A 15,088-nucleotide genomic window follows, 5' to 3' on the forward strand; every position below is an offset into this window, starting at 1 on the left:
GACTTGCAATGCCCATTAGGGCCAAAAGGGAGCAACAGATTCCCAGGACTGGAGTTAGGGATGGTTGTGAGCCGCTATGTGGGTATTGGGAATTGAACCCAGATTCTCTGGAAAAGCAGCCAGTGCTCTTAAGTGTTGAACCATCTCTTCAGTCTTGTGTTTTTCTAGTTAAACTTAACCATTTTACTAAAATAAACAACAGTAAAAACCTTGCCTCGTGGTTGGTGGCACATGTCTTTAATCCTAGCACTCAGGAGGGAAGGCAGGTGGATCTCTGTGTTTCAGAGATAGTTCCAGGACAACCAGGACTACACAGAGAAACCCTATCTTGAAAAACCAAACAAACAAAAGCTAGTATTTCTTTCTGTATTAACTTTTTAAAGACGATAAAAAGTTCTACTTATAGCATTATTTAAAAATACACAACAATGATTTTTTTTGTTACTGTCTATTTGTATGAGGTAGTCTTGCTGTGTTTCCCAAGCTGACTTTAATTTGTCATCTGCCTCAGCATACTGACATACTGAATAGATAGGTGTGTGCTCATGGGGGTGGATAAAGGAGAAAGGGTAAAATCGCAGTAAAGGGGTATTTTTGTTAGTACTTTCTGGGCAGTTGTGGGGTTTTGTTTTTGTTTTGTTTTTCGATATAGGGTTTCTCTGTAGCTTTGGAGCCTATCCTGGAACTTGCTCTGTAGGCCAGCCTGGCTTTGAACTCACAGAGATCCACCTGCTGGGCAGTTGTGTTTTTGTGTGTGTGTGCGCGCGTGCACCTAGGAAGAAATTGAAGATGAGTGTGGAAAGTTGAGGTGATGTCTAAGTATAGTTAGACTGGAAAAGCAGCGTGGAACTGTCAAACTAAACACACAGACAGGGACGGCTGTAGAACATTCTACTATTAAAGTTAGCACACAATTGAGAAGGGCAGGGGAAATTATAGAAAAGGTAAAGGTGTAGCATTTAGAGGTTATGTGTATAGGACAGTTTGTGGGTTTTTTCCTCATATCTGCATTTATTTTATATGTAGTAATACTAATTTGTGTGTGTGTTGTTTTAATTTTTGAATTTAATCATTTTGGTTTTTTTAGCCTAAAATCTTCACACTGTTGGTAGCTAATACTTTTTAGTGTAAAATACTTAAATGTTTTAGATCTATTTTTAAAGTAAATTAAACTTTTTTTTTTTTTTTGCTCAGACTTGATACAGGAGTAAATTAAACTCTTAAGGTTCAGGACCTCAGAAATGCCAGTGATTCAGTTTTGTGCAAATGATTGTCATAAGGCTCATTATTAAATTGTTTTAATTGCATCTTTAATTTGTGTGCATGTGTGTATATTTGTTGGGGTGGAGGTTAGAGGACATTGTGGGATTTAATTCTCTTCTACCATGTGGATTCCAGGGGATAATTCAGGTTGACAAGCTTGGTGACAGATATATTTAGCCATTAGCCATCTCACCAGTCCAGGTTCATTATTTTAAATATGTATCACAGTCTTGAGAAATAATAAAACTCTATTAAGTGTGTTAAGTACAGGGACTCTTCTTACAGCTCAGGCTGGGATTATTAAACTCAACTGTGTCCTGGTCTTGAATTTGTGATTTTCCTGCCTCAGCTTCCTCAGTGTAGGGATTATAGTAGGTATGTGTTACTATGCTTGGCCTTGCTGGTTTTATTGTTGTTGTAGTATTTTATTAGCTGTTATTGTTAATCTCTTAGTGTACCTAATTTATAAATTAAAATTTTATCGTTGATGTATGTATAAGGGCAGATTATTTGCTCATACTTGCCATCGCGATGACAAAATACTTGAGAAAGGCAGTATAAGAAAGAATGTATTTTGACTCCTATTTCAGAGCTGTTACCCATGGTCAGTCATTTGTATTACTTTGAGCCTGAGGCACAGCCATTTATCACAGCAGTGAGAGACTCTAGCGGGGACTGCTTATCTTATGATGGCCAGGAAGCACAGGGCTAGATTTAAAAAAAGAGGCTTAAGAGTGACATCTATCTTCCCAGGATACATAATTCCTCCAAGTAGACTCTACCACTTATTTTTTACCACCTCCCAATATCACTAGATTATGAATCCACTACAGGCTAATTAATCCATTACTTAGGGCAGAGGGCTCATAACCTTATGCCCTCTCAATGATTGGAATAACCAGCTGGAGACCGAACATTCAACATGGGGGCTTTTTTTGGGACACTACATATCCAAAGCATAACCATAGAGCTTCACACTTGTCTATGATTTCAGATATCCACTGGGGCCCCCTGCTGCTTTTTACCATTTATTTTGAGGCATGCTCTCATTTTTTCATTTTTAATCATATTTTTGTAACTTTACTATGTTTGGATTGCTAAACAATAGGTATTATAATACCACAATTTAATTTAACAGAGCTACAATAGAAGAGGCATATTCCAGATCAATGACAAAACTAGCGAAATCTGCAAGCAATTATTCTCAACTTGGGTGAGTTAATTTCTGACTTTTTCAAATGTTTATCTATTATTACGTTTTTCTTTTTTTCTGAGACAAGGTTTCACTGTGTTGTATAGCCCTGGTTGTTCTGGATCTCACTCTGTAGACCAGGCTGGCCTCAAACTCAGAGATCGGCCTGCTTCTGCTTCCCAAGTGCTAGGATTAAAGGCATGTGTTACTACTGCCCAGCTGAAATTATCTTAAGTAAATCTGTAAAAAGTCATGTTCTTTTTTATTTGGAAATTAAATTAAATAAAGCGCGTGTGTGTGCGTGCGTGCGTGTGTGTGTGTAAACAAATGCACTCATGCATAAACAATAACATGTAGAAAAGAGAAAAGAAAGAATAAATAGGAGAATGGTGAAAGGACCAGCTGCAAAACAAATTGTTAACGAGGATATAAAGCTAATAATTTTTCTGACTCTTAACTGTGTCATGGATTTTTTGGTTTTCATGGAAAAGTGCATAAAAACATTCAATAGTGAAAGCACGACCTTTCGTGTGAAGCTTTATGGCTTCCATTCCAATGGCTGCTCTAACTGCATAGAAATTACACTGAGCTGTGTCTTTCGGTCTGGTTAATTTTGTGAGTCATTTTTTCTTTAAATTTGCAACTTTCTTATAATAAAGTTTAAAATAAAAGTTAAAATATATTAACTTTTTTTAAATTTGTGGAATTGGAGAGATGATTTAGTAGTTAAGAACTCTTGCTACTCTTCTAGAGGACTCATATTCAATTCTTAGCACCCACATTGTGGCTAACAATCATCTGTAACCCCAGTTCCAGGGGACTCACTGCCTTCTGGCCTCCTTGGGCCCCAAACACTCACACAGTATGCAGACCTGCACACAGGTATGCCGACATACACACAGGCAAAGCACCCACACACATAAAATAACAACAGTTGTCTTGTGTAGACTGGTAGGAAGGTAGGGCAGAGGGTGCCTTTGTGGACTCGGTGCTCATCTCTCTATCTTTGCGTGGGTTCCAAGAATTGACCCCAGGTATTGGGTTTGCATAACAAGTGCCTTTGCCTGACAAGCCATTTTGTTGGCCTTAAACCTATTTTTAGAGAAATCTTGTATTGAATCCCCTTTTGGTGTAAAGAATACATTGGAGCTGGGCAATGGTGGTGCATACCTTTAATTCCTGCACTCGGAAGGCAGAAGCAGGTGGATCAGAACAGTCCTAGTCTAAGGAGTTTAATTAAACTCTTTGAACTTCTTTATAATTGCATATCATGATTGTTGCAGCTAATTTTTCTACTGGTTAGGAATTATAGCAGTTGGCAATAAGTCATTCTGTTCTCTGCCCTCTTGCCTTAGTGGCTGTTGTTGCTATTTGTTTTTTCTATTAGAAGCTTTATAGTAGAGACTTTTAAAACAAATACTTGAGCATGGAATTCTCTATCTTTAGAATATTCTACACTGGCCAGGTGGTTGTAGAGCACCCAGCACTCAGGAGCCAGAGTCAGGTGGGTCTCTGAGTTCAAGGCCAGCCTGGTCTACAGAGTGAGTTCCAGGACAGCCAGGACTGTTACTTAGAGAAACTCTGTCTCGAAAAACAAAAACAAAAACAACAAAAATTTTAAAAAGGGGACTGGGGAGATGGCTCAGCAGTTAAGAGCACTGGCTACTCTTCCAAAGGTCCTGAGTTCAATTCCTAGCAATCACATGGTGGCTCACAGCCATCTATGAGATTGGTGCCCTCTCCTGGCCCGCAGGCATACATGCAGGCAGAACACTATATACTTAATAAATAAATCTTTAAAAAAAAAAAAGAATATTCTACATAGACTAGACTGTTTTAAACTAACCATAGAAATTTTATTATTATTCAAGGGATGGTAAGTTTAGAAGTCCTTGGATGTATTTGAGCCTGGTGAATATTTTAAGTCTTTACTATTGAGAAGAAGTGGGAGGAAAATGTCACACATTCCATACACTGTGGTAGAAAGGTGATAGTAAGTTGTTTAAGGACACAGGTACAATTACAAAGCTCAGATAAAGGTTTCAGATTGCTGCTGTTAAATAATTTGTGTGAAATTATTGAAGGCACAAAGAAATCACATGTAAAAATTGATTTTTGTTTATTTAAATTCAGTCGAGAAGGTTTTATTGTTGTTACCTTTATTATTTTTGTGTTGGGAATCAAACCCAGGGTCTCTTACATATGAGGCAAGCACTCAGTGGAGCTATGTCTCCACCCCAGAGAAACTTTATTATTATTCTTTTTAATTTATTTATTTAATTTCATGTGCATTGGTGTTTTTCCTGTGTCTAGTCTATGTGAGGGTTTTGAAACCCCTGTAACTGGAGTTACAGGCAGTCTTGAACTGCCATTTGGGTGCTAGGAATTAAACCCGAGTCTTGGAAAAGCAGCTAGTGCTCTTAACCACTGAGCAATCTCTCCAGCCCTGAGAAACTTTATTTTTGATGAAGCATCTTTAATGGGCTACTCACAGTTTGAAAGTTTGATAAGTTAATTTTTAACACTAGTTGATCATAGAAAGGCTTATGATGTGCCTGAATACAATTAAATGGCAGGAACTCTGAAGACTTGTGACATAAGATTAACCAAGTTTAATTGATTCCTATGGTTCAAAGATACTTTCAATAATTAACCAAGGACAGACATACACAATCTATGGGTCATTTCATTATTTTAATTTCATCTTTTACTTTTGCTGAATATAGCATTGTTGATTCCATTTGGTTTAATTTAGAACCTTAAACTTTACTTTTTATTACGGTATGTGATGGTATGTGTGCATGTGACTGGACATACCTGGGCCATGGTACACGTAAGCAGCAGATTGGAAGTCAGTTCTCTCTTTCTGTGGTGGGCTCTGGGGATTGAACATGGATTTAATGGCAAGCCATGTTTTTCCTTATTGAGCCATCTCACTGGCTCCTTTTTATCTTAATGCTTTATCCCCATACTGTGCTTTTCCCTTAGAACATTTGCACCAGTGTGGGATGTGTTCAAAACATCTACAGAGAAATTAGCAAATTGTCATTTGGATCTTGTTAGAAAATTACAGGAATTAATAAAGGAAGTTCAGAAGTATGGAGAGGAGCAAGTAAAGTCTCATAAAAAGGTAACTTTTTTCTTGTTAAAGAATTGAGTGGTAATATGGTAAGCGCTTTATAACTCATTTCATTGAACCACTTCTTATCAAACAGACTAAAGAAGAAGTTGCAGGGACTCTGGAAGCAGTCCAAGCCATCCAAAATATAACTCAGGCCCTCCAGAAATCTAAGGAAAATTACAATGCCAAATGTGTAGAACAGGAACGTCTGAAAAAGGAAGGAGCTACACAGAGAGAAATAGAAAAGGTAATTATATAAAAATATCTCTATACTTCCAAATTCCTTTCTTCTTTGTATGTGTAATGTATGTGTGGTGTATGTAGAGCAGATGCATGCACTTGTGGAGGCCAGAGCTCAATCTATCCTCCTCTGTCGTTCTCCCTTATCTTTTGAGGCAGGTCCGCTTATTGAACCTGGAACTAACTGAGCTAGACTGACTAGGAGCCATTGAGTCCCTACTCCAAGAGTCTCTACTTTCTTCAGTACCAGGCTTACAGAAGTATACCACCATGCCTGGCTTTTATATAGATGCTGGGGACCTGAACTCAAAGTCTTTATGCATCCATGGCATGAACTTTACTGACCCCTCACCCCCAGATACTTACATAGTAAATTAACTGGTGAAATAATTTAGTGTATTTAGAAACACATAGCCAATTAAAGATAAGCTTTAAATGTATGTTGTTGCTGACCAGCCAAATTTATGTTACATTGTAGTGGACTATAACTTTTTCCCTATTCTATTTAAGCTGAAAGTAGGTCTTTTTTTCTTTTTCTTTTTTTTTTTTTTTTTGAGAAAAAAAACAGACTTGGCTAGTCTGGAACAGACTGGCCTCAAAGTCAGAGACACCTGCCTCTGCCTCCTGCATAAACCACCACACCCAGTCTTTCCCTTCCTCCTAAAACAGTTCAGCCATTCGTTTCTTTGACATGTGTCTCATTTAAAACTAATTTTGGAATCTTAGTAAAATATTTAATATATCTAGTTAGAAAAACAAATGTATACTTTCATATAGAAGTTAGTTGAGAAAAAATAAAAGCATTGATGGGATTTGGAGTAATAAGTCCTTTAAAGTTTATATAATGAGTAAAAATTGGGAGGCAAGAACAAGATGAGGTTCAATTAAATTTGTAGTTTGAAACCTTCTGTTTCGAACACAGCAATTATAAATAAACTATGAACAGAAAAGCCAAGAATGAATTCAAAGGAAGAGGATTGTTTTGGGGGGTCAGCAGCCAAGATGACATGAAAAGATTGTAATCAAAATTTGTTGGGCTCAAGTTCCTAAGGTAGATGGAATTTGACTCTTACATGACAAAGGAGAGCAGAAGTTCCCATTTCTGATAAGCCATAAAGAACTTGGCTCACAGCTGAAAGCCGTATAAGTGAAACAGCCATCTGAGTCCACAGACTCTGGGAGATTGGGGTCTTGGAGACGTAAACTATAGCTGCATAATCCTGATCTGGAGTCAGTTTATAGAACCTGTCCCTAATATTCTAAAAGGAGAATAGTTAAAACTATATTTTAAAAACACGTTAGATTAGATCTTAGAGAGTTGGCAGTGGATAACCTGAAAACTCAGTGGTTGAGCATGTGAATGATAAAGTAATTAGTGGAAGGTGTGAAGTGAGTGTATTTCACATCTACTGGGAAGGGAAAACCCAGAAACCTCCCATTTGGAATGAGCAAGCAGGTAAGATTCTAGAACACATTTAAGACATCTAATATTGAGACAGGCACTAATGCATTTAATAACTGGAATAAGAAATCTCATTGGATGAAATTTAAATTTAAAAAGCATCACAACAAAAATGTGTTAGGTTCTGCAAAGAAGTAAGTGAATATGAATCATACCAAGGATTAAGAAATTAATGAAGGCTGGGCGATGGTGGCGCACCCTTTAATCCCAGCACTCGGGAGGCAGAGACAGGTGGATCTCTGTGAGTTTGAGACCAGCCTGGTCTACAAGAGCTAGTTCCAGGACAGGCTCCAAAGCCACAGAGAAACCCTGTCTCGAAAAAAACCAAAAAAAAAAAAAAAAAAAAAAAAAAGAAAGAAAGAAATTAATGAAGGCATCATGAAACAAGATTTACTCAATAAAACCCAGCTAATTTTAAAATATGGAAATGAAAAAATAAATACTAAAAACATTATTTTTAAACCAAATAGCTAAAGAAGTTAATAGTTAAAGAAAAATTTGAAAGATAGGTTACTTTAATATTTACTCTTTATCCAAAATACTTGGAGCAGGAACTTTGTCATTTTTTTGGATCTTTTTTCAGATTTTTAATTATTATCGATAGTATTTATTATTTTTTGAAACTGTTTCACTATGTATTCCTGGATGACCTAGAACTCACTATGTAGACCAGGCTGGCTTTGAATTTAAGAGATTTACTTGCCTGTACCTCACAATACTGGGTTTAATGACTTGCACCAGCATGCCTAACTGGGTTTGTAGTATTTGAATATGTATAATAGGATAGTAGTAGGACCCAGGTATTTATACAAGGTAAATTGCTTTGTTTGAACTAGAGAGATGGACTGACTGCTCTTCAAGAGGCCCTGAGTTCAGTCCCCAGCAACTACTTGGTTGCTCACAACCATCTGTAATGAGATCTGGTGCCCTCTTCTGGCCTGTAGGTATACATGAGACAGAACACTGTATACATAATAAATAAATCTTTAATAAATAAATAAATAGCTTTGTTTATATTTTATATTTATATATTTCTGAGGAGTGGGCTCGCAAGATGGCTCAGCAGTTAAGAGCACTGGGTGGTCTTGCAGATGACCCAGTTCTGATTCCCGTGACTCATATGGTGGCTCACACCTATTGTAACTCTGATTTTGGAGATCTGATGTCTTCTGCCCTCTGAGGGCACTAGAAATGCACATCATTCACAGACATACATGAAGACAAACACTTGTACACATAAAATTAAAATAAATACGTTCTTAAATGCTTTTGTTTTGTTACAGGCAGCTGTTAAATCTAAGAAAGCTACAGATACTTATAAACTCTATGTGGAAAAGTATGCATTAACAAAAGCTGATTTTGAACAGAAGATGACAGAAACAGCTCAGGTTGGTATTTTCAAGGCTTTAAATTGAAGACAGAATGATTATATATACTGATTAAATAATAGAATGCTTTTATTTTTTTAATATTAGAAAAATTTAAATGAACCATTTTGGTGCTCTAATAATTTATATTATCTTCTTGTTTTGGAGATAAAGAGCTAACATGCCAGAGTGTTAATGCTTCTCATACATACTAGTTACTTTTCATATTACTGTGACCAAACACCTGAGAAAAAGGGCTGGATATACCTTGGCTCATGGTTTACATGTAGTCCATCATGATAGAGAAGAAAGAATATAATGTTATGTTCTTACATCTTAGAGGATCAGGAAACAAAGTTTGGTCTAGAACTAGAGCTAGATTAGACTCCTCAGGCCATGGCCCTATCTACATTGACCAGCTAGGCACATTTGTCCAAAGGATTCCATGCTCCCTCAGAACAGTGTTGAACACATTTCATATACAGACTGTAACATGTCATAAAGGTTCAGTTAAATAAATAAGAAGAGCTATTTAGAGATCGTTGAGGAAAATGAAGGCATTGGTAGATGGTAAAGACAGTGCTGGCCCCTCAAAAATGATGACTAAAACATTCCAGTCTCCTCATTAGCCTCAGGTCCAGAGCTGCAGCACACCGTGAAGGATATGATTTATGATCATATTTATGATTTACTTCTGTGTAAGAATACAACTGAAAGATAATTCAGTAATGAAGATACAGCAGTAAACAAAACAACGAAAAAGCTCTGTTCTCACAGTGCTTAAATTTTAGTGGAGGGCCGGGCGGTGGTGGCGCACGCCTTTAATCCCAGCACTTGGGAGGCAGAGACAGGCGGATCTCTGTGAGTTCGAGGCCAGCCTGGTCTACAAGAGTTAGTTCCAGGACAGGCTCCAAAGCTACAGAGAAATCCTGTCTTGAAAAACCAAAATAAATAAATAAATCTAGTGGAGGAAGGTAGGCAATGGCAATGTTTGTGTTCTTTTAACTTGGGTAAATTATATGTAATTTGGTATTCTTTCAGTCCTAGTTGAAGGCTTATTTTAAGATAGGTGTATTTTATGAATCCTACCTTATAACATTTTTGCTCCCACTCTTGTTTTATGTTCTTAGCACCTAGTTCCATTTAATACGTCAGGAATTTAATTTCGTCTAGTAGATAGTGAGGACTCTCCAGGTCACAGTGGCGGTTTACCATGTCATGCTGCATATCCTTCACGGTGTGCTGCAGCTCTGGACCTGAGGCTAATGACGAGACTGGAATGTTTTAGTCATCATTTTTGAGGGGCCAGCACTGGTGCCTTCACTCCTATTTGTTGTGTCTTTCCCCATTGAGATGTAAATTATATGAGGACAAGGATTGGATGCTTTGTGTATTCTTATTTTCTCAGAAGTTAAAATAGTTTTTCTCTTTTGGTGGACATATATTAGATACGAAAAACGTCTTGATAAGTCTGAAACTTTGATTGCTAGGGTTTTTTTTTTTTTGTGTGTGTGTGTGTGTGTGTCTCCTCTCAAGAAAAATGACTTAACATTTCACAACCCAGAAGGTGTAGGTACTCACTTTCATGTTTACCTATTATGTCAACGGCACTGTGCTAGGTGCAGGGTGCATTCATGTGACAGTACAGAGGATGGAGGCAGTCATGGAACACATGCTTATAAATGAGCACATTTTTATAAATGTTATACAGGGAAGGACTAGGCTTTCATGGGATAAAATAATAGAAGTGACTTAATTTAAAACAGGAGGTCAGGAGACTTCTTTTGGAGAAGTTACATTTAAAACAGACTTGGGACTGGCAAGATGGCTTAGCAAGGAAAGGCAGTTGCTGCCAAGTCTAACATGCATAGTTCAATCCCTGAAGTCCATTTGGTAGCAGGAGAGAATCTGTTCCTGCAAGTTGTCCTTTGACCTCCACATGAGTCATGGCACCCCTGCTTCCATTAAATAAATAAATAAATGTAAAATATAAAAATAAGGAAAAATGAGACTTGAAAAATGAGTAAGTAGAACAGCAGGATAGAAGTGTCCTAGGCTTTGGGGCCCAAAGCATAAAATAGATGCTGTATTCTAGAAAGAAAATAAAACTGAGAAAAATCAAAAGTATAGAAATAGTTAAAAGAAATGAGGTTAAAAAGATAGATGGAGACTGGACTACACCAACGATTAATGTTCTCCTGTGAGCAGCTGGAAGCCTGGTATTCACCTACGTTTGCTTGTAACATGATTGGGTCTGTATTTTAAAAGTTAGCTCTGGCAGTTTTATGAAGAATGCATTTTTCCCAGCCGCAAAGCTGGAAAAGTTTGGAAGTCAGCATCCTTCAGGTGAGAAAGGCGAGGGTCTGGTGCATTTTAGATGAGAGTTGCAAATGCTGTGGAAGTCGCAGGGGTTAGGGAGGGAGAGAAATTCTCAGATTTTCACTGTACCAAGTGCATTGGTAAAGAAGAATGGGAAAAGCTTCATGAAGCTCTTTGTTGACCCGTGGAGAGAAGGTCAGATGTTAGAGAGTATGTTGATTTTGATATACCAGGTGCTGTTACAGTGCCAGATGTAATTTGTTGTCATAGCCACAATTTTGAATCCTCAAAGTTCTGAAAACCCAGAATTGTTTTTATTTTTTTAATTTTTAATTAATTAATTAATTTATTTATTTTGGTTTTTCGAGACAGGGTTTCTCTGTGGTTTTGGAGCCTGTCTTGGAACTAGCTCTTGTAGACCAGGCTGGTCTCGAACTCACAGAGATCCACCTGCCTCTGCCTCCCAAGTGCTGGGATTAAAGGCGTGTGTCACCACCGCCCGGCTCCCAGAATTGTTTTTAATTGTAGCTCTTTTGACAGCAAAACTTGACCTGAATCTGTGGGAAGTTTATAATTTTGATTATTTTAGACTGAATGTATATGCTTATCAGTGTGATTGATAAGCACCAGATTGTGCTGATAGCACTAAAAATATGTCACATTTTTATAGTACCACTTGTCTTTATTTTAAAAATCAAAAAATTAAATTCTAAACATACCTGGCCCCAAAGATTTTGGGTAAGAAATTATAAGCCGAGCCTTTTTAAGATAGCATGAGTTCACAAAGCCATGATGACTTCCTGTTTGATTTGCATGGGTCACTGAGAACTTGATAGATGAAGAGAAGCTAAGACCCAAGTAAATGCCACAGTAAAAGAAAACTCAGCCATGCTGTGTCATTGCGGCCACAGGTAATGGCTGCAGAATGGCTCCATCATTTGTGTTACACGGAAAAGATGATGCTCCACGAGAAGGCTTTCGTTGTATTCAGTGAGATTCTCTAAAACTAGTCAAATTTCTGTTGCAAAGAAGACTGTCACAGACTGCAGCAAATGGTGTTTTGACATCTAAATTATTAAGAATGTGTATTTATCCTTGTGGCAGTGGTGGCATACATCTTTAATCCCAGCATTTGGGAGGCAGAGGTAGGCAGATCTTTGAGTTTGAGGCTAGCCTGGTCTACAGAGCCAGTTCCAGAACAGCCAGGACAGAGAAACCTATCTTTTTTTTTTTTTTTTTTTGGTTTTTCGAGACAGGGTTTCTCTGTGGCTTTGGTTCCTGTCCTGGAACTAGCTCTCCCTGACTCTGTTGAAACACACTGTATAGACCAGGCTGGCATTGAGCTCACAGAACTCCACCTGCCTCTGCTTCCCAAGTGCTAGGATTAGTAGTGTATGTCAGCACATCCAGCTTTGGAAATATTTTTAATAGTATTATTTTGAAAGTATTTTTCTGGGCTGTAGAGATGGCTCAGAGGTTCAGAGTACTGGCTGTTCTTCTAGAGGTCCTGAGTTCAATTTTCAGCATCCACATGGTGACTCAAAACCATCTGTAAAGAGATTTGTTGACCTCTTCTGACCTGCAGGAATACATGCAGGCAGAACATTGTATGCATAATAAATAAATTTTTTTATTGTATTTTTTTTTTTAAGTAGGGAAGTTATGGCACACACCTTTAAGCCCAGTACTTGGGAGGCAGAGGCAGACAGATCTCTTGTGAATTCAAGACTAGCCTGGTTTACAGATTGAGTTCCAGGACAGCTAAGGGACTATGCAGAGAAAACTGTGTCTCAGAAAACTGGGGGTGGGAAGGGGGCATTTTCCAGCATCATAGTTCCATTTCCTTATCTTTTTCTTCTTTCTCATTGCATTTTCTTCAAAATAGCATTTTAATTATCTACTCTGACATTTGCAAATGAATATTAATTTACTTGACCAGATGTGAGCCACATTACTTGTGAAGAGAGAGATAAGTTTATCATGATTTAAATAATCCTTGCTAGTGTGTATATTTTCTCTTAATGGTTTTCTTTTTCTTTCTGATAGCTCATGTAATGTGCACTTGTATGTAGGCACACACAACTGCCTAGTATTTTTTTTTTAAGATTTAGTTTTTAAAATTATGTAATGTGTCCTACAGAGATGAGAAGCGAGCATTGAATTCCCTGAAACTGGAGTTAGAGACAGTTATAAGTCATTGGGTTCTTTGCAAGAGCAGTACATGGTTTTAATTGCTGAGCCGTCTGTCCATTTCCTGTTATGTTTTTAAACAGGATTTCCATTGGTAGCCCAAACTGGCCTCAAATTCATGACCTTTTTGCTTTACCCTTCCGGCTCTGATAGTAGCTGTAAGCTGCTATATACCAGTAAAACTGATTCCTGCTATTTTTTTCTTTCCCTTTTTTCCTAAAGAAACCTCTATTTTTATTTGTGTGTGTGGTGTGTGTGTGTGTGTGTGTGTACACATATGTACCTACATTTGGTGAGTGTGCCATGTATATAGGTGTCTGGAGGAAGCCAGAAGAGGGTTTTAGATCCCCTAAATCTGGAGTTACAGGTGTTTGTGAGCTGTATGGTTTTTACTTACTCAAAGTGTGTGTGATTTAAGTTTTCTCATTTGGGTAGAGAGTAAGATGGCTGAAATTGTAACTTCTGCGAGAGTAGAATGGTAGCTGTTAGCGGCCTGGAGATGGGGAAGAGAAGTTCAGTGAGTACTAACTTAGAGTTAGATGGGGCAAGAAATCGTTATGTTCAAAGTCTCTAACATAAAGAATTGATAAATGTTTGAGGAGATACTGCTTTTCTTGATATAAACATATGTGGATCAAAATATTACATAGTACCCCACTAATATGTATAGCCTTTATGTTTTTGTATGTCAGTAACTTTGCTTTACGTTCTTGCCTCTTTTCCACAGTTATGGAATATTTTAAAAATAAGAAAATTTTGTTTACTTGGATGCAATGATATTGCTCTCTGTGGAAATAGATTCTGAGCAAGACGTTGCTTTTGGGTATCTTTGGTGGCTGACGAGATTATGATTTTTAAATGTAATAGTGAATGTAAGCATTATAAGGGGGGAAGTTCAAGAAAGGTCATTCATTGGGCTGGGGAGATGGCTTAGTGATAAAGTGCTTGACGCCCAGGAGTGAGGACTGGCGCTCATAGCCGCAGACCCCACACTCACTGTGTTTATGTAATCCAGTGCTCCTATGCAATTTGGGTGGAAACAACCTTGAAAACTCACGGGACCCCTGGCCTGTATATGCTAACTGGGTAATAAGAGACCATTTCAAGTCAAAGGTGAGGACTGACACCTTAGGTCGTCCTCTGACTGCATACACTCTGCAGCATGCATGTGCTGGCATTCAACACATTAATATGTACGCAGGTATGCAACCACCTTTAACTTCAGCTTCAGTGCATCTAAAACCCGCTTCTGACTTCCTCCAGATACTTCACACATGGCACATTCATCAAATGTACATACATGAATACATACATACATAAACACACAAAAAAATTTAAGCACAATATTTTTAAGTTTAAGAAAAATGTTTTCATTTATCCTTAAACAATAAGACAATATTCATATCCTACTGTTGAATTACCCTGAATAAGTAGCAGTTACTAGTTTAGAGTAATAACGTTAGTTAGCAGTGTGCTTTTTTTTTTTCCTGTAGCATGAATACTAGAAACCCAGAGACAGATATTGGGGTTCAACATGAAGATCAGAAAAGCAAAACAGCCAACCACTAGAGAGACCTTTTACTTCTACCAAATCTTCAGACCGAAGGGAGAGAGCCTGTCTCCACAAATCCTCAGGCTTCACACTCCTGAGTTGCTGTCACTTCCCCTTTATATTCCTTTCTCTGCCCGGCCATATCACTCCTGTTTCCACCTCACTAGTGCTTGGACTAAAAGTGTATGACTCCCAAACACTGAGATTAAAGATGTGAACCACCACCACTTGGATCTGTTTCTGGATCGATTTTGTGGATCCCAGGGTATCCTTGAACTCATAAATCCATCTGACTCTGTCTTTTGAGTCATGGGATTAAAGGTGTGTGCTACCACTTCCTGGCCTGTATGGCTGTTTAGTATGGCTGCTTTGCCCTCTAATC

General features: G+C 37.9%; 1 protein-coding gene across 2 annotated transcripts in view; it reads left to right on the forward strand.

The window, feature by feature from the left end:
- Fcho2 (FCH and mu domain containing endocytic adaptor 2) overlaps positions 1-15,088 on the forward strand; it is a 98,881-nt gene that overhangs the window by 17,782 nt on the left and 66,011 nt on the right. For both annotated transcript variants that reach the window (XM_057789505.1, XM_057789506.1), the window contains exons 3-6: positions 2,402-2,476; positions 5,444-5,585; positions 5,671-5,823; positions 8,562-8,666. In XM_057789505.1, the coding sequence (XP_057645488.1) occupies positions 2,402-2,476; positions 5,444-5,585; positions 5,671-5,823; positions 8,562-8,666 (475 nt within the window). The remainder of the gene's footprint in view (positions 1-2,401; positions 2,477-5,443; positions 5,586-5,670; positions 5,824-8,561; positions 8,667-15,088) is intronic.

The sequence above is a fragment of the Chionomys nivalis genome, chromosome 15 (genome assembly GCF_950005125.1).
Source record: "Chionomys nivalis chromosome 15, mChiNiv1.1, whole genome shotgun sequence".
Taxonomy (NCBI): Eukaryota; Metazoa; Chordata; class Mammalia; order Rodentia; family Cricetidae; genus Chionomys; species Chionomys nivalis.